The sequence below is a fragment of the Clinocottus analis genome, unplaced genomic scaffold (genome assembly GCF_023055335.1).
Source record: "Clinocottus analis isolate CAN_PGR_092001 unplaced genomic scaffold, fCliAna1.0.p SCAF_8, whole genome shotgun sequence".
Classification (NCBI taxonomy): domain Eukaryota; kingdom Metazoa; phylum Chordata; class Actinopteri; order Perciformes; family Cottidae; genus Clinocottus; species Clinocottus analis.
Genome location: NW_027176240.1, coordinates 19,716,444 through 19,735,730, shown reverse-complemented (window position 1 = coordinate 19,735,730; position 19,287 = coordinate 19,716,444). Strand labels below are relative to the sequence as shown.

At 43.0% G+C, this 19,287-nt stretch overlaps 1 protein-coding gene across 1 annotated transcript in view; it reads left to right on the top strand.

Moving 5' to 3' along the window:
• b3gat2 (beta-1,3-glucuronyltransferase 2 (glucuronosyltransferase S)) overlaps positions 1 to 19,287 on the top strand; it is a 44,958-nt gene that overhangs the window by 19,518 nt on the left and 6,153 nt on the right. Inside the window, exons 2-3 of the mRNA XM_068567810.1 lie at positions 5,329 to 5,473; positions 15,194 to 15,342. Coding sequence (XP_068423911.1) covers positions 5,329 to 5,473; positions 15,194 to 15,342 — 294 coding nt within the window. The remainder of the gene's footprint in view (positions 1 to 5,328; positions 5,474 to 15,193; positions 15,343 to 19,287) is intronic.

The following is a 19,287-nucleotide window of genomic DNA, read 5'->3' as shown; positions in this document are numbered from 1 at the left end:
AGTTGCTCGAAGTGACAAACTCCCAGAGAACTATTACTAAACTCAGAGCATCTTTTAGGTGGTGTTAGGAATCGCATACTAACATACTATTCATACTATGTATGACATTAAATTGCATAGTATGTGGATTTGCCCGAATGATCATTACATTAGCAAGAATTTTGAGAGATTAAGCTGATTGGACAAACAGCTCATAACTGCCTCCCAGTCCATCTTCAGACTGCACAATAGTGGAGAATTTTAAAGTTTTAATATATTTTAAAACCTGTCAATCACAAGGCATGCCACGTCCTAAATCATTCCTTGTAATTTCACTTTTAATGGATCATAAATATACCTTGCTTTATGGTATATTTGACTCTAAATGGAGCATAACTCATGATTGAACATCATGCTGTTTTGAAAAAGACTTGAAAGTAGAGATTGAGACCACAAACTTGTGTTTACAAGAAGTAGAATCATTTTCTCGTAGACTTTTATCCAATCTGACTTATTTTTATCCAACCAGAGGAGTCGCCCCCTACTGGCTGGCTTCCAGCAGCTTTTTTTCACAAAGCTCCAATAATCTCATCGTAAACTACCTGCTCAGCACCAAACGACAGGTCGACAAAGTTCGAAGCTTTTCAACATTTAGCAGGAGAAGATCCAGATGCGTTGCCTCAGTAGTTGGTATAGTGATCAAAACACAGGACGTACATTTATAAAGTGGCCAAAAAACACAAATGCTAGTGTGGCCGTGTGTCTGCTGGATGTGTTAACAATGCTACTGTATCGGGATCTATGCAAAATGTGTGATTATTAGCTTCCAGTCCATGCAGATTTAAATAGTTGCATCGTGAGCTCAGATTGGTCCAACACAATTTCTGGTTTAGCTTTGTCATCAACATGTCTGCCAGACATTTATAGTATTTAATATATCATACTTTACATTTTGACTACATGTAATAACTGAACAACTGACACAACCAAGCTGACTATTGTCATTTATTGTTATGATATGTATCGTCGCATATAGCATTTTGTCTTCGTCATACAGTGAAAACATAACACTGATTCTTGTAAAAACTCTGATAATGCAACTTGAAAGTGTTGTAAATGACTTAAATTTGACTTATGAAAGCCTCTGTAAACAATGGAAAGCTAAAGGCAACAAATTGGTTTGGTGTATTTATGTAGGAAATTGGATTTTGTGGTGCTGATCTTTTTTTTCAAAGGCAGAAGAGAAGTAATGGAAATGTTGGTCTTCAAAGTGTTATAAAATTGGGCCCCCTGTAAGTCCAGTCAGCGTGTCTGAATATGTTTGAGTACCCATAGACCCAGTTTCCATTCTATCTGGCTGCGCTGAGCTTTAAGGGATCATTAGCAGTCAAACTAGGACTTAACCGCTAAGCCAAAAATAACGATCGTACTCCAGGAATGATCTGGGAAAGACCAACACACAGAGTCCGCCTCTCTTTCCTGCCTTTTCATCTGGCTTCTTTTCTCTTCTTTTCTCTTTTTTTTTGCCTGCAAGCAGAGGAGCCAAAGTCTTTGAAAAATGACCTGCGAGAGAAAGGCAGCCAGCAGCAAAAGAGAAACGAGGGGGAAGTGTTTTAGCGGCACACAGGCAAACTCAAGGGGCCACAGCATTAACAGGGAGAGGGCTTCAAAGCTGCTGGCCTCGCTCAGAAGAGAGGCTGGTATGGTACGGAGAAGAAGAGGTGGAGATAAGAGAAAGGAGAGGAAGCCTCATCTCTTTAATGTATGTCCTGTTCTTCATCTCATTGCTTTATCAACAAGGATTCAGCGTGTTATCAGCTGAAGCTTTTCCATGCGCTGGTTTCCCTGCTTAATTAACGCCACTTCCGTAGTTATTTTAACCAGAATTTAGATTTATTTGTCAAGTGACTTCTGTACTTTAGTGACACTTCTGTGTACATGTTTCTGTTTTATCTTAGTTTTATTGGTTTATTTTTTTAGATGATTTTTTTGTTAATTAGATGTATTTCAAAAATAAACAAACATGCTCTTTTTCCAAAAAAAAGAGAGAGAGGAAAGAGGAAAAAAGCCTTTGGACACTGTGGTTGTGATTGCAAGTCCCCAGCATTCAGAGTGTAGTTATCCACTTGTTCTGCTGTTCAGAACAAATGAATCACACCAGTAATACCACTCAATAACCACTAGTTACTCACTCTGGTAGTCCACTCTTAACTCTACCAGCCCAGTGCTCATGCATGCTCGGTGGTTGCCATAAGGACTAGACCACAGTGTCTGGCAATAATGTGTATCTGGCACATTGTGTATAAAATTTCAGAATTCCAGCTATTTTAGCTGACACAAAATGTATTCATTTAAATGAATACACATTTTAGAAATGTATGATTTAGGCCCTTGCCAACATCCCACATACTAATGAGACACCTTTTTTAAAAGTTTAGGATGTAAAGAGTCAAAATCTGCAAAGAACATCACAATAAAACGAAGCTTAGTTTGTTGCAAAGGATTTTGCCGTTTGGTGAAAGGGTTGACTTTAAAGCTTTGACGTCATCATTTTTCCTGCTGCTCTCCAGCGGTATATAGAAAGTTGCCTCCGAGACCAGAGAGCTGAGGTATGTGTGTCTTACCTTGATGATGTCTTGGTGTTTATTAAGAACGTTGACCTTCATGTGGAGAATGTGAGGAAGGTGCTGCGAAGGCAAAAAGACTGTGGACTCAAACCCAGACCAAAGAAATCTGACTCCTTTAAAAAGGAAGTTTGCTATGTGGGACGTGTCATTTCAAAAGAATGAATCTGACAGAGGTAGAGGCTGTTCAAGCATTGAAAAAAAGAAATCCAAAAACAGTCAGAGAGGTGAGATCCCCGGTTAACTTTTTGGGCTAGTGCAGGTCATTCATTGCAGGTTCTTCCAGGACGACCAAGCCGCTTTGAGCTGGTTTCCCAGAAGGGTTGACATGTGTTGCCTTGGCCCCTTGGAAAAGAGCGCTGTCTCTTTAAGAGATGAGTGAAGTTGACGTAAGAAGAATGAATATAGAAGACTCTGGTTAAAGTCTTGGGTTAAAGCTTCTAGGTAAAGACGCTGGTTAAAGACTCTGGTTAAAGACTCGGGTTAAAGACTCTCGTTAAAGACTCTGGGTAAAGACTCTGGGTAAAGACTCTGGTCTCGCTGTCCACGTTTCTCTTTTTGGAGAACGCCATGTGGAGTGACTTCTCTCACTCGCAGACTTTACCGACTGTGCCGCCTCTCGTCCGTCCCTCCCGCCTCTCACTCGAGCCGCAACGCTGACTCGAATACGCATATTTGATTGTCCGAGTAGCATCACGTGACGTGATTTACATGCATGTGATTGGTCGGTGTGATTCCTGGTCCGTTAAACGAGTCCTGTAGAGGCTGAAAAAGCCGGTTAAAATATTAGCGCTCTGTCAACTTTGAATAATTCTCAACTACCAATCGGTTATAGGTCCAGGGTCCGGATACAACGGTGTCTGGGTCCCGATCCAGACCTCAGTCCGCCTGTTAGTGACCCGTGTCTTAGAGGCTCGTACAGCCAGCAGTGACTCTGAGCTGCATGGTCAGATTTCCATCAGGAGAGACTTGTTCCGAATTCAACAATAATTTTATTACGTTGGTACAACAATGAATAGTGCAAAGTCTTTGGCGATCATATCCTGAACCAGAATAAACAACGGGCAGTGACTGAGTTCTGGTCCGGCAGAATCCACCTGGAGTCCGGACACTGGTGGTGGTAGTGAAGAAGGGAGTTAACCGCCCGCCTGCAGGTGACTGAGGTGGAGGGTCGCATTTGTTTCCGGGCTGAAAATGACAACTGACAGCAGCAGAGGAGAGACCGCCTTTAAAGTTTGACAGCAACAATATGATTGGCTTAGAGACACAGTGACACATCTGGTTGGGTGCTGAAAGTGAACACCCCCAAAATCAGCTGCTTCCATAATGAATCAATGGGAGAATGAAACTGAGATATACAGTGTGATTGACCCATTGCGTAGGGTCTTCCTTCCTGAACTACCGCTTAAGCTCCATAAACTGATCCAACATTGTCTTGCATTGCAGCTTTGTCGACAGTTTTCGCCTCTGTCATTGAGCTCTGGCAAGGCCCAATATTCACTTTGCTCGAGGCAGACATCCTTTAATTAGGCTGTCAATGGCAGATTGACAGTTCCCCCAATCAGTAATACATCAGCAAGAACCTTTTCTTCCCCTGGTTGGACACAACCCCACTCACTGGGCTGGCATCGGTCTGTGCTCACATTTAACAGGCTAGAAAAACCCAGCAAAGATGTTCTCGTGAATTATTCACCAATACACACATTTGTGTTGAGAAAAACTCTTCGGGGATGTTTTATTTTTATTTTTCAACGGACCACGTCACACGGCCCATCCCATGGCTGCTTGGAAATTTGCAACAGAACTGTGAATCCTCTTTATATGTCGCTCACTTTACATCATGTTTTTGGTGTTTTTTTTAAAAGCTAATAGTCAGTGTGAAGTCGGGGCGTCACAAAGCAGCGCTGCTTCCCGATACTGTTTTGGTTCTGTTGTTTTGTCATGAGCGACTGGCTGCAGGCGGTGTGGATGAGTGATGAGGAAGCAGTGTCTGAGTGAATGGGCTTCAGGGTGGCCGGGCTTGGAAAATAGAACCATGCACACACACACACACACACACACACACACACACACACACACACACACACACACACAAGATACAGATGTCTCAACACCGTCTCTCTCTGACCTCCCCGCCCTCCACCACCACCATCTCTGTCTTTTATCTCACTCTCTTTGCCTCACACTTCGCGCCGCTTCCGGCTGTGTGCAAATTAATTTGCTACCAAAGTGGAAGGCAGCTCCGGCACGGCACAGATTCATTTCATTCAGACTCCCTGCCGTGCCGCCCTCGCCCACTTTTCGAAATAAATTAAAGATTTCGAATCACCCGTGCAAACTGACACACGGCACGAGTGATTCTTTGCAAACTTGCCGTCGCCAGTCTTTGCGGGGGTCTCCGCGCTCTGTGGCACGGGAGTGGAAATCGCCCCGTGGGCTCAGACATTATGTCACATTGTGTTTGTCAAGAACAACTGAATGTAGATCAGAAAAAAAAGCCTGACCTCAGACGATGTCACAGCTGTTGCTGCCACAGCGACACACACTTCTAACCAGCCGCGCAGACTGCTGGAGCACATCTTCTCTTGAATAACACCCATTTTAAATGCCATTGGTCAGGTTTCAGAGGTCGCTCAACATGTATGAAATGTGTATTTATTCAGCTCGACTGAACGCAGTTGTGTGCTCACTGAACTAAAACCTTTCCTTCTTATTCTCCTTCCAGATGCGTAGCACCAGAGGTGTTTCTGTTTGGCCCGTGGGATTTGTAGGCGGCAGAGCGTATGAGCGTCCGTTGGTGTCGGGGGGTAAAGTGGTGGGCTGGTACACCGGCTGGAGAGCGGACCGACCCTTCGCCACCGACATGGCCGGTAAGCAACGACCCTTAGTGAGTTATAAAATGACGCAGTTGTCAAATTCATGCTTTTTTCATGCATTGTTTCATTACGTCTCTGCGAGAATGAAGTTCAGAGCGAGGGCGCCGGGAGTAGGAGGTAGGAAGGCCCTCCAACTTAAAGCCTATGCTTTAAGCCAGTGCTTCTCAAACTGTGGGGCGCAACCCTCTAGTGGGGCGCGGAGGTATTACTGGTGGGACGCGGGGGATGCAGATTCTTAAATTATTATTATTATTGTTTTTTTTTAAGAATCCTTTATTAATCCCATTATTCTCTGCAACATCCTTAGTAATTGAGGAGCTTTGTGCTGCAGTGAAGCTCTGGGGCTTCAGTGTCTTGCTCAAGGACACTTCAACTTGAAACTATGGGGAGAAAACAGGGACCCAACCAGCTTCTTTAGTAATCTTTTTCCAAATATTAGTTATCTTTTGCACATATAGAACTTTATTTGCATTGTTTTAACAGAGGTGATTCCACAGGTTATTAGTTTTTGTCAGATGAAGCAATCTGGTTCACTTGGGATTCAAATTTTCTTTAATCTATTAATTAAAAAAAAAAAACACGGATGGAGGAGTCTCAAAAAGTGGGACCATTTTGTTCCAATGTTGTTGGGGCGGTGGGGCCCGAACATTTTGCTTCCTCCAAAGTGAGGCGCGACAGAAAAAGTTTGAGAACCGCTGCTTTAAGCCAATCGCAAGATGCTCTCTAGTTTTAATGACTTTGGTTATCCTCTGACCTTTCTTCTACCTTCAAGACATTTTTTTAAAGAAAATCTTTTGATTCTAATGACACATACATAAATCCTTTTTTTTTTTTTAGTCCTGCTACTGGTATAGTTCCAACAATGGATCATTATCATACATATTTGTTCCATCCAACACTTTGAACACAGCAGCATCTCTGGACAAAGTATCCTCATACAAGTGTTCTTCTTCATGCCTCCTCTGTACGTATTCAGCATTACGAGTGATCACTGTGAGACAAAAGAACATAAAAAGTAGTCGATTTTAGCTCTCAACGTGGAAACAGTCAAAGGATTTTATTGATCAGCTCACTCTTATACACTGTTTTACTGTTTTTATGTTTCCCCCATGTCTTATTTTTTGTTTTTTCTTTTATATTTATCTTTTATATCTAGCTCTTGTATTGTAAACAAGTACGAAGCGCAGAATCCGGCATCAAATTTCATGAATGTGAAAATGTCCATGGCCATTAAAGCTGATTCTGATTACAAACCAGTTCAAGGTCAACTGGCTTTCATCAGAGCCGAGAACAAACAGAAAACAATACGCTGTGATCTTTTCCTTCTGTGAGTTTACCTAAAGAGATCAGACGGCTATTTCAATTGCGCCTCTGTGTTTTTTCCAGGGCTTAATTTAGCATAAAATGAGATGTGATCTTTCCAATTTAATATTCTGACGGTTGCTCCTCCACACAGGAGCTCCCGTGCTACTCGGCTTGATTGTTTATTCCAGAGATAAATCACGACGCAGGATTGCAGAGTCACATTGAATTAAGCGGTTCTGAGAAGCGACAGATTAGATGGAATCTGAATCAGAGGAACGCAGCAGTCGCTCGCCGTGTGTGTGACGTTTATGTGTCCTGAATAGAGCGCGTTGTCTCCCAAGGCCTTAATGTACAGTCAGAGAAGTCTGTTCGGTTCAAGCTAACGTTAGGTTGAGTCTGTCTGACTTAAGTTAGCTAACGAGAGTTAGCTTAAGTGCTCAGTACATAGTCACGGTACATGGCTTCTCTTCTGTCGGTATTAAAGGTGGAGACACTGTGTCATCTTTTCCTTAAGAAACATTCTAAAAGCTCATTTTATTGACTTTTCCTCTTTTATCATTTGCTGCTACTACTGCTTTCTGAGATGATGTTCTCTAGCTGAATAATGTCGCAATTATTATATTCATGATCATTTCCTCAAAGCACGAGTGATTATTGATTGGACGATTGGATTTTCTTCCAGATTTAATCAGAAGCATTTTGAGACTCACAGGTATTCTTCAGCAAACTCAGGAAGGTACATCACTGGCAGAGTCTGGGGAGTCTCCCCCAGAGGAAACCTTGTAAATCAAAATCATTTTGATTTTCAACACCATTGACCAAACAACATACACCAAACAGACACCCGCACTGGTCAGATTAGGAATGTAGGCTAGCCAATCATTTCCTCTGCAAAACTTTTCTATTGTTCACTTGCGAGCAAAGCAAACAGCTCTTGTAGTCAATTTACATCTCCAAATCTCCAGTGTGAAAATCCAATCAGAGCAGTGTTAGGCACCAGCGTATACTTCCTCACCCTCATGCGTATACTTCCTCACCTGAGAGAGAATTAATTTATCACGCTGACCAAATAATAACGGTCACCACTTGTCATCCCTCCTCACCCAGCCACACATACACTGTGTTCAGACTCTCTGCTGGATATTCACGTCAAGTCATTCGATAATACAAAAGATGATTGCATGCACATCAATCCAAACACATACGTGGACCCAGTCTGGAGGTAGCGGACGTACAGGTGCACTCACACACACAGGTCTGCCCCTTTGAGGTTATTGTTAATTAAACCACCTTAACAAAAGCCTCTCTCTCTTTTTGATCACCGCCTTTCTTGCTGCGCCACGAGGCCTGAGATCTCATCCCTCTGTCCTCCTTCCAACCAACCCATTCCACCTAATCACACACACACACACACACACACACACACACACACACACACACACACACACACACACACACACACACACAGAGTAATTATCTGCCTTAATGTAACACTGCACTATATAATTACACTGTCAATTTACACCGCTAAGATTTACAACTTTACAATTTTTCTTTTCTTTGTTTTATACTCGGCAAGAACAACAATGGCCACGCTGTGCGAGCTGCCCCAACTTTATTCACTCTTAAATTACTATTCATGGGATTTACAATGGGGTGTCTGCAGGGCGCTGAGTGAGTGCCAGTGCGTGTCCTAATAGTATTGTGTTGTACAGCGCTGTATTGTTAGCAGACCACTAAAGCCCCCCATCTCCTGCTCTGTCTCATTTAGGCAGACACAATGGAGCCTGGACAATGATGGCGTGGAGTACTACAGTGTGTGTGTGTGTGTGTGTGTGTGTGTGTGTGTGTTCTTGTCAAGTGCAAACACACACACAATTACAACATCACGCATCTATTTGCAAGACATGCAAGTGCACACCTGCTAGCACTTGAATTGATACGAGTGGCCAAGCGCACGTGTTCCGTGAGGCGGGCGAACGTGCACACATGTACAATCTTTTTCCCTTATTAGAGCGGCATCATTGCAAAACAGTGCAAGCGAATAGATGACACACTAACGCACCGTGGCTGTGCCTCGGTTGAAGTGGCACTTTTGCCTTGGGATTGAGACATGAAAGTGTTTAACCCCCAGTAACCTGCGGTGTTGATTCTCTGCTCCTGAGATGGTGAGATGAGAGGAGGATGGAGTCCGTGTGCAGGAGCGGTTAAAGATCCTCCTGCACTGAAGTACTGCAGGAGAGGTGGAACTGCATCTGCACAACTGAACAGGGGAAGAAAAACCCTCAGGCTGTGTATAAGAAGTAGACGTCATCGTCGTCGTCGATTAGTGCACAAACCTGATGGTTTGTGCACTGATGTTTGGAAGCGTCAAGTTTGGCGTATTGAATTGAAATTGAATGTTGACTTTTTGCAACCAATTCACACAAGTGACCATATTTGCACTGCTGAGGAGTGGCTTATAGATGCAGTGTCCGGCTCTGGTAGCCCCGCCCTGAATTATACCCTGCTTTATGGTCTATTTTACCAAATATAATCATTTACTTAATGAACAAAATGCTGTATTGAGGAAGACTTGAAACTAGAGATTGAGACCATGGTTACAATATTTAGTGAGGTAATAAATCAAGAGAGAAGTTGGGTCATGTTCTCATAGACTTCTACACAATCTGACATATATGTGCAACCAGAGGAGTCGCCCCCTGCTGGTCAGCAGAGAGAATGCAAATCTCCACATTGGCTTCGCTCTTTAAACTGCTCACTAAAGGTCTGTGTCCCCCCCTCCCTACCCACCTCCAGGTGAAGTGGTCTCCTTGTGCTGGAGTGAACGACATTAAAAGACAAGTTGTTTTTCGTCGTGGTCAGTTTGCTAAATTTGTTTTTAGTTTGCAAGCTTTTTGCCACACAGCATTTCTGCATGATGAGAAACTGGAGGAAGCCACTTCAGGTAATAAAAGTGATGTATATTAGCATAATAATGGAGGTTCAAGGTCACAGTTGCACGGCAGCATTAATAAGGTTGGGTAAAAGCTTCAGACTAAAGATCCCATGCTACACAAGTGTTTTTCTGGGATAAAGGGACTTGAGCTAAATTTCATGGAAAAAAACATCTTGATTTGGTGCTATTAAACCCAACTTCTGCAACTACCAACTGCTATTCAGAGCTTCCCTCATGTTTTATCTTATTAATAATTAAGTAATTATGTTTGGAATCATCTCCCAGATGCTCGTTGAAAGAAGCACAATTTGCTAATAAGACGGTTTCAATGGAAAATGTGTTTATTTGCTGAGTCTTCAGAGGGAATTGGTTTTGAATAGACTTCAAGTTTTCCTGGACCCGGCTCCCACCCTGGTGGTCATGAGATCAACATTTCTGTCGGTGCCAGGTGCTTTTGCTTGTTGCCATGGTGTTTTTGCACCGCAAGTCCCAAGTGGTAACCTGCCAATCAAACTGTGTGGGCGGTACTGTGTCACCTTCCTCCTTTGATTTACAGTTGTCTTTATTCAAACAAAACATAAACCTGTCAGAGAGGGCTTTTCTTTTTATTTAGGAAACACAACCGTGTGTGTTTTTTGTAGAGGAGCAGATAAACACATTTCCTGGAGGGCATCTCAGCGGACCACTGGGGTGATACATAAACTGGTGACTGTTACCTAAACAGTTCATTTATCGCCAGCGTAGGATTTTAATACCGCGCTCGCGTAGTGTGCTCATCTGTTTTTGCCCTGGAGGTAAACTCTTTAGTGTTTCATATCGGCCTCTGAATTAAAAATGACTCACATGGCGATGGGATTGAGCAGAGACGTGTAAACCTAGAGGGCAACAGAGTGATCACATAGTTCCCTCCAGCTACCAAAGCCTAACGTTACACCACAATGATACAAGTCAATAAAGCACAAGGGAGCGTTTATTAAATCTTCTTTCATCCTTTTTTATTGCACATCTGTTTTTTTTCCTTGCTGTGTTTGATTTAAATTGTTTCGATATGTAATACAAAGATTCATAGTATTAAAATGCAAATACAGCACTGAAAGGTTAGACATTTCTTTTTTTTTATTAAAAAGTGTTTTCTCTTCTCTTTTACATCTCCTTTCGCTCAGAACATCTTTGTTGAGATTTCCTCTGTGCACATAGACTTGAACAGTTATATTTAGATGTACAGATGGAAAGGTTAGCCAGAGGGGTGTCTCACGAAGCGAGAGCCGCCATGTTGAGCCCGAAGCCTCACGGAAACAGCTTTTAGTGACATAAAAGGTGAGATTGCGATTGTAAGTCATGCTGAAAGACACTAACCTGTTCATGTTCAGAGTTAGGGATTGAAATTGTAAACTTAAAGTTAAAGGTTCCTGGGTGAGAAGAGGTTCTCTTCGGTGGAGTGTTGAGGCAGTGATGTTACACAAACAAAGTAGCACAAACTTAAATGCATTCACTTGGTGATGCAGAAAATCTGAGCGAGTGTGCTGTTTTATTAAGCTTCTGTGGCCAGAGACGTTATGCATTCAGGTCGTCTGTCCAATCCATTCTTGTGAAAGCGATATCTCAGGATATCAAAGAGATCAAATTTGGTGCTCAAAATGCTAAAATCACAGATAGCATACATTGATAATTCAAAAATATGCAAGTACACGTCTTATGGATTCCTGCTATATCATGAATCCATAAGACGTGTACTTGCATATTGATTGTGGTATAATATCATGTTTTTAGGCCACGTCCTGATTTTGCTGACGGCTGTTTTACACCGCTAGTATTGAAGCTAACTGAACATCTATTCGAAAATTGATGAGTCAGTTGGTATTTATCATATCAATCGATGAAGTTAATTCAACTTTGATTTGATTTTTCTCAATAAATACATTTGTGTACAGCATTAGTAATTCACTCTTGCGTGATATGCGGCAACAGTGGAGCTTTCAGCTGAGTATTTTCTTCATAGGAGGCCATTTTGTACATTAGGGGGGGGTCAAATGATGCACATTGTTTTTAAGATAGCTTTTCATAGACAGCGTGTTTGGTCAGTGGCAAAGTTTGACCCGCTGATGTCTGAAAGTAAGTCATTGGTAGCGTAATGGTGTAGCTTGAAATAGACGCATGCAGTCATTTAGGTCAGCCAGAGAGGGTCAGATGTAAAGTGGTACAAAGTTACAAACATAGCTCGGATAAGCTGTGATCTCAGCTCTCCATATCGCAGAGGCCGGCTCATATCCATGAGCTAACCTGAGCTGTATTCATCTCTGTGATCAGACTGTGGTCTCGCCCACAGAGCAGTGATGAGCCTGATACCAGCATCGCCTTACAGCTCATACCAGGGTCTGTGTTTCTTTAGGTATTGTGCAACAGTGGGAGTTTGCTTTAAACATTTGAACGTTCTCATCCCCATCCACTACCTATTTCACAACGGTAGTCCGCTATACCAGCATGATAATGGGACTTGGATTTGGACCCATAAGGTCTCTGGTTCAAGTGTATGGACTAAGTATGGAGCCCAGACCAGTAGCTAGAGAGGAGCCAGTTGCTGCCCACAAACTGCTCCAGTGGTGCCTTGCTATGGCCGACCCTGCGACGGGACACCTCTAAAAACTGCACATGTGCGTTGTGTGCTGTGTGGTATCTAGAAAAGATATGCAAAAGGATGCATTTGCTTGTGTCAGAATTGCTTTGTGTTGCTTCGTTCATCTGAAAAAAAGGTCATCAGTGTCAGTATAACCTTGTGACTCCAGTCTGCTGGCCATGAGTCAAACCTCAGAAAACGCTGTTCTGTCAGAGAGGGAGAGAGAAAAGAGAGGAGGCTAATTCACCACCAGTACTAATGCACTGATTGCCAAGGCGCGCCACACGCTAACAATTTGCATAAATAAATATTCTGTAATTATGCCGAGACCCTGTGCATGGGGAATCGCGGCAATTTCTGAAAATGTTCTCCTGTCTTGCTGTAAACTAGAAACTTCAGCACCCCTCGAGAAATGCTGCACTGCTGAAAAACATAACTACCTACACGTATATAAGTACACATATATGTGTCTCGATGGGGTATTTAAGGACCCTGCCGAACAGCAGCAGTGGGGGGAAGCACACCCATGTTTCCATATGCTATGCTAATTTAAATTTTAGAATCCTTCGACGACTGGTGTCCTCCATTATTTTCTGATAATGGACACTTTGTCGGGTATTATCCAACTTAGAACCTCGTCACTTGCCAAAGAAAAAAAAAAGACCAATCATTTGTAATTTTGTGCGTTTTGCAACCAGAATCTAACATTTCTTTCACTCTATTTCCCTGATAGCCCTGATGGTTTGCTACTACTTCGCTCAATCATTGCGATCTCGTCAGATTCTTACACAATGGAAACGTACCGAGCACCAGTAAATAGTCAGAAAGCTATCTTTAAGCTCGCAAGATCCACAGCCAACAACAATGCGTACGGTTGACAAACACTAACTTAATTTAACACGACAAGCTAGCTTACATCCATGGCATTGTCCCAAAATCAATATGAATATTCTCATAACAGTTCAATTGGCGTAACACTAGCATACATTTATGTTATCCTTGTAACATTAGTCAATGCGTGCTGTTAACAAACATGAATATAATTCAACTCTATCTTTAACAACAGGGCTAGCGAGCTATCCGGACATGTCGTTGTCCCCAAATCAATATCATATTTTTACAAACCAAAGGGAGGCCATGTGTACTGTTGTCCGCAGCCTGAGGTAGCGAGTTGAAGAGTGAATCGCTTATTCTAACTTACTCCTTGTAACTCGTGTCTTACAGTCACCGTGTGCTCAGAGGACGAGGCACTGAAGGACTTCACTTATCGTTGTAATTGAGATATTTAAACCTGTTTATTTATTCCCTTTACAGTAGCCAACGCGTTCATTTAGGACAGTCAACAAACAGTTTAACTGTGGCTGCCTCGTCGGTCTCCATTATCAGGGTTTAATGGACACAATGCAGCCAATCAGAGTCAACTATTCGCCCAGATCATGACATGTATCCAAATAACCAATGATTATTCAACAAAAATCACATTGTTTGGTTGATGCAAATGGAATAATGGTCCACCCTTCATCATTATCATGAACAAGGAATCATTGTACTTTCCTCCAGATCGCCCGCCCTACATTAGCATTGTGCCATAGAGCTGTATCCAGCCGTGTCTCAAGACCACCGGGAATCTCCCTCACTTCTTCACTATTTCCTCACCAGAATGTGAAAGAGCATTTTCTTTATCATTGTGGACTTTTTGAACGACGAGATTATCTTCATTTTCTTAGGTTAAAGCTTTGACCGTAGCCAAACTAGGACTAAAATGGAGGATTATTATAGTGAACTGAACAACAAATGTCACACACACGACTCAATACTTTTAATTCAATCACCAGCTTTAAAAGAGATCCGACAATCATCAGTTCAATGGATTTTAATAACAACTTGAGGCATTTAGAGGCCAGTCTTGGATTTAAAGAGCACCCGTTAATATAAATGCTGAGTTGCTTCTTTTTGGCGTCAACACACTTGCCAAACACAGACAAACTATGACGGAACAACAGAGGCAATTGAGAAGCACACTTTGCTGAATATTTGCCACAAATCTACCTCGACGAAAAAGCCCAGAGGAAAAAAAAAAATCCAAGGATCCGCGTTTTGCCGCGACACTAAAAAGGTTAGCTGGAGAGGTGGAGGCCCAACAAAGATGACGCACCAGCGTCAGCGCCTGACCTCCGGCTGCGGGGTCGGACATCACATTGGATGTGCGAACGGCGCGTTCTCCTCTTGCATGTTGACGGGGAGCAAGGTTAAGTGCGGGCGGCAGCGCGGGCGGCTGCAGCGGTCCAGTGTAGCTTCTGTGTTCAGTTTGTTGCCTTTGATTTGCCTTCAAAGGAGAGAAAGCCGGGTTATCGGGTTCATGGGGGAAAAAAAAAAAAACATTTGAACATTTCATCTCAAAATTAGAATCTTTTCGACCTTCAAATCATATCATCTGGTTGTGCTGCAGGACAGCTAATGTCTTTCCAAGCAATTATGCCGGGCTCACATTTTGTCTCACCGTTACCAATTTTTCTAATCAGGTTGATTAAATCTGGTTGCGAGCCAGCCATTAATCCTCACCTCTGCTACGACACACTAGCACCCTGAGCTGTTTGACTTCCCTCTGACTTTCTCATGCTTTCCCTTCTCATCTATAGCGTAATTATCACAAGAGAATAGCAGACCCCTGTGGTAAAGGAATTTCATATCAGCCATATTATAGTCATTAGATACACTAATGCGCTCTATCATTTTCTGCTGCGATTATAATAGACTCTTAATGTGCTTTTAATCCATGCCGGCTAACCTCCCTCTCCTCTCTCTCCCTTCTTGGCTCTCCCTCGCTCTCTCTCTCTCTCTCTCTCTTTCCCCTCAGGTTTCGCGGTGAACCTCCAGGTGATCCTGGCGAACCCGCGGGCGCAGTTCAAGCGGCGCGGCTCCCAGCCGGGAATGCAGGAGTCCGACTTCCTCAAGCAGATCACCAAGGTCACCGAGTTGGAGCCCAAGGCCAACAATTGCACACGGGTGAGCAACCAGGCAATGCTTGGCACCATGGCAACAGATGGAATTGCTTTTGATGATGTAACAATTTGTGTCAAGGACCTTATGTGCCTTACAGCGTCATTAGGGTGACCAGACGTCCTCTTTTTCTCGGACATGTCCTCATTTCGAGACCTAAAGAAATCCGTCCGGCAGGGATTCAACACCGTCCCGTTATTACGCTCTTACAAGTTTGTAAACGGTATCTTACGTTCATCTTCTTGCGCGAGCTCTGACGGTAGAGAGAGCTGTCATTGGTCGACCGATCTCAGGGTTGCCAGATGCACAAAAATTATCCTCCAAATACAGCCATGTTGAGCCTTTGGTACGATACTACACCATCAGCAATCTGGCAACACTGAGCACCTCGTCACCTCCACTGGCGACGAATATCCTGTTACGCTCTGGAGAAACTACTTCTGCATAAAACATGGCCGCATCAATAATCAACTGAGCAACATTTTTTTTTTGTAGCTTAGCGCGATTTGTTCTTTTTTATGAGCTAAAGGTCGTGTAGATGTACGACTGTGGCGCGGGATAAAAGGATAACGGGGTTCACCGTACGGCCTGTAGCTGCATTGTTTGCAACGGCCCCTGTGACGACGTGTCCTCTTTTTCACAAACTCAAATCTTAGCTTCAGTCACCCTAGCTTTGTGCTTCCGTGAAGCATTTCCATTGGCTCTCAACATGGCAACGCCTGAGCCGGCAACTCATAGCTAACAAGCTACGGCGAACACGAACAACTACAGCAAACGTGCTGACAGAGCTACAGCGCTAACAGTGTTTGCCTGACTGGGAACCGGAGTCTGGGTGCTACGCTAGGGGTGTAATGTACCATGTATGCCATATTATGAAGTGATATGAGAGCAGAGAGGCGGCCTCGAGCTGCAATGACGGAAGAAATCTGAAGGGCGTCCGTCATTTTGTTGGACTGGAGGCCTGTGGCCTCAACAGGAAAAACAATAATGTATCTACTTTGTGTGTGTTGACACTTTTAAAATGTTCTGTATATTAAATATACATTGCTGCTGCCGGCACCGACGTGAGCCGAGGTCCAAAACTCAACGTGTATTCAAACATTTCTTGAAACATAATTCATTCAAACAGAATACGCTGCGTTACTTCACAGTCTGTTGGTGCTTCATTGTGGTTAAACGTGTTTGCCTCTATTTGTTTCTGTGTTAGAACACAAGTTAGTTTCTTGTTTTCGTTTTCTTTTTCACTGAGCGCTAGCAGACCGTGAGGAGATATTATTATATGAATTTTACAAAAGGTGTATTGCTTTTAAATACACTTTCAGCCCATGTTTTAAATGCAAATTACAACGTCGGTTGATGATAGATTATTCATTATTCATCCCGCTCCGACAAAATGAAAGCGCTCATGTGCACCAAAAGCATGTGCGGCCGGCCCAGCGATGTCAACAGACTCAGTTCACACTCTTTTTAACACACATTTATTATTATTAAATAAATATTTGTCTGAGAAAACTACATTTCGATAAAATGCATATAGATAATATTTGACCAAAATAAGTGATCTCGACAACTTTGGTGTTAAGACTCAGTATAGATCAGATATATTTATGAAATAAACAGGCTTCCCTTGCGCTTGTGTTTAAGGGTCAAAAGTCATGTCTCCATAATAACAATATGCGGTTTGTGCTCGCTATAAATCCAAAAGGATTTTTCTGGCTTTCGCCCTTGTTTGATTATGCAGGGCAGGGTTGGCCCTCTATATAATAAGCGCGTTATCAGACTGCAACCTTCATTCTGGAGGTGGATGGCACTGACTCGGGTTTAATAAGAGCCCAGTTCATCCGTCTTCTGTGTGTTTGTGTGTGTGGCAGATATTAAACTGCACTCATACTAATGGCTGCTATCCCCGCAGTAACTAACCCTGGGGTATCTCCTCCCACCATTGACAGCATGAGTCATACTTTAGGCTGGTGGCTCAGGCTAAACGTAGACACACACCGTACTCGGATTGGATAGAAATGACGTGACGGCGTCATCAATTCGAGTTGTTTGCTCCGATAGCTCCGATCGATGCGGCTCATCTCAAGTCACCACGGCTCCTGTTGGCCCTTGGCTTTATGAAGCCACTCATCCTCTTGACAGCCATCACGGAGCCGCCTCAAAAGACTTTTGTAAGAAATGAGTTTTATTACATCTTTACCGTGAAAGGAATACATGAACTAAACGTCACGTCCCTGTTTGCTGCAAACAATCGCTCCTTTCTCCACGATACTCAATGCAAACAGTATTTTCATTCTCTGAGGAGACACGTTCAGCAAGGAAGTGCTTCATCTGGAATGTCCACTGACTGTTTCATCGTAAATGTGCAGGTCACATCGTTGTACTGAAAGTCCCTGGTGGGTTATGGGCAAATGTTTCCTGCAGGGAATTGAATAAAGACCCTCCTACCCCCCTGCGGGTTGCTGGATCATCATTTACAGCTGGCTGCTGCCGCCGCTGCAGACAGCTCTTGTGTTGAAACTATCATCATCATTATCAGCCCCATTACACTAATGGAGGGGCCCTGCCGCCAATATTAATACAGGCCATTAGCGGGCTGTGACATCATCAGTCAGCGCCCAGCAGCGCATAGACCAGAAGATGCGATATCGGCATCAATCACGCATCACAGTTACAAAAGCGGCGAGAGGCGCCATCATCACTCAGACAGTTGATCCAGTGTGCAGTCGCTGTAGCTGTAACGTCACTGATCACAAGTCCTGCATGTACTTCTCTTGTTATTAAAGATACTGAATAGATTATTCAGAATAGTTAGGCGATAACACAATAGTCCATTGCGCCCCGTTTACGTACAACCACACTCAAAGATTCTAGTTTAAATGACCACGTGTGGTTTAAGAGGAACTCCGTCCAGCAGATATTTCTCCCTTCAAGATGTTGTGACCTACCCTCCCGTCTGGAGGGATTTGCGGCGGCCAAATCGCCGAAATCAATTCTTCTAAACGTCAGTTTATCACTTCTTATCTACAGTCTATGTCGTATGCAACATCCACTTGGCCTCCAGGTTTAACTGGTTTGAATTTGCTGGTCAAAGGTCACTGTGACTTAACAAATGACACAAATGTCTAAAAGAAAAGAAGGATGAAGTGGTGATATGTTTGGACAGACATGGATGTAAACTAGACAGTCAGCCAAGGTACAACTGCACAGACCCTTTTATTTTTTTGAAGTTACTCTAACATCTCCCGGCTGGAGCGTTGTATTGAATCGACTGCGAGAAAACGAATAAGTGGATTTCCCACACTGTGAAGCCATGGCTTTAAAGTGGACTTGTTCTGATTGTAGTATTTGTGGGGAATCAATCAAGCTTTCCTTAAATCCATAAAAAAAAAAATCCAAAAGGGCTGAATCTATTTCGATTCAGCCGGGGCTTTTATGTGTCTTCTGTTACAAAATGTATTAAACAGACACACCTACCGAGAACAACCCAAAGGAACGTCTCCTGTATTAAACCAAGGTGATATGATATTTCATTAAATACTAACTCAACACCTTTAGAAAATCTTTTCCCATCTTGCTGCAGTGAAGTTCCAGGAGCCTGTGACATCCCCGTTTGGTGTGGTCAGATGTGTTTAAAGGCCTGAAAAGTATTATTTTTACTATCTTTCACTAAGTACTCACCCAAAATCAGTAACAGACTCGATAACTAATAGCTATCTTTAACCACATCATCGTCATTTATTATTCTGAAAACGGAAAATGTAGTGCATCAAACATTAACGCAAGAAATCTGCACAGATTGATCTCAAGCTTGAGCTTAAGACAGAGTGTTAAACTTGCATTCTTTCTAATGGCCATCAGGGGGCGACTCCTTCTTCATTACCTTAGTGAACATTGCAAACACGAGTTCTTGGTCTCAATCTCTAGTTTCAAGTCTTGCTCATGATACTT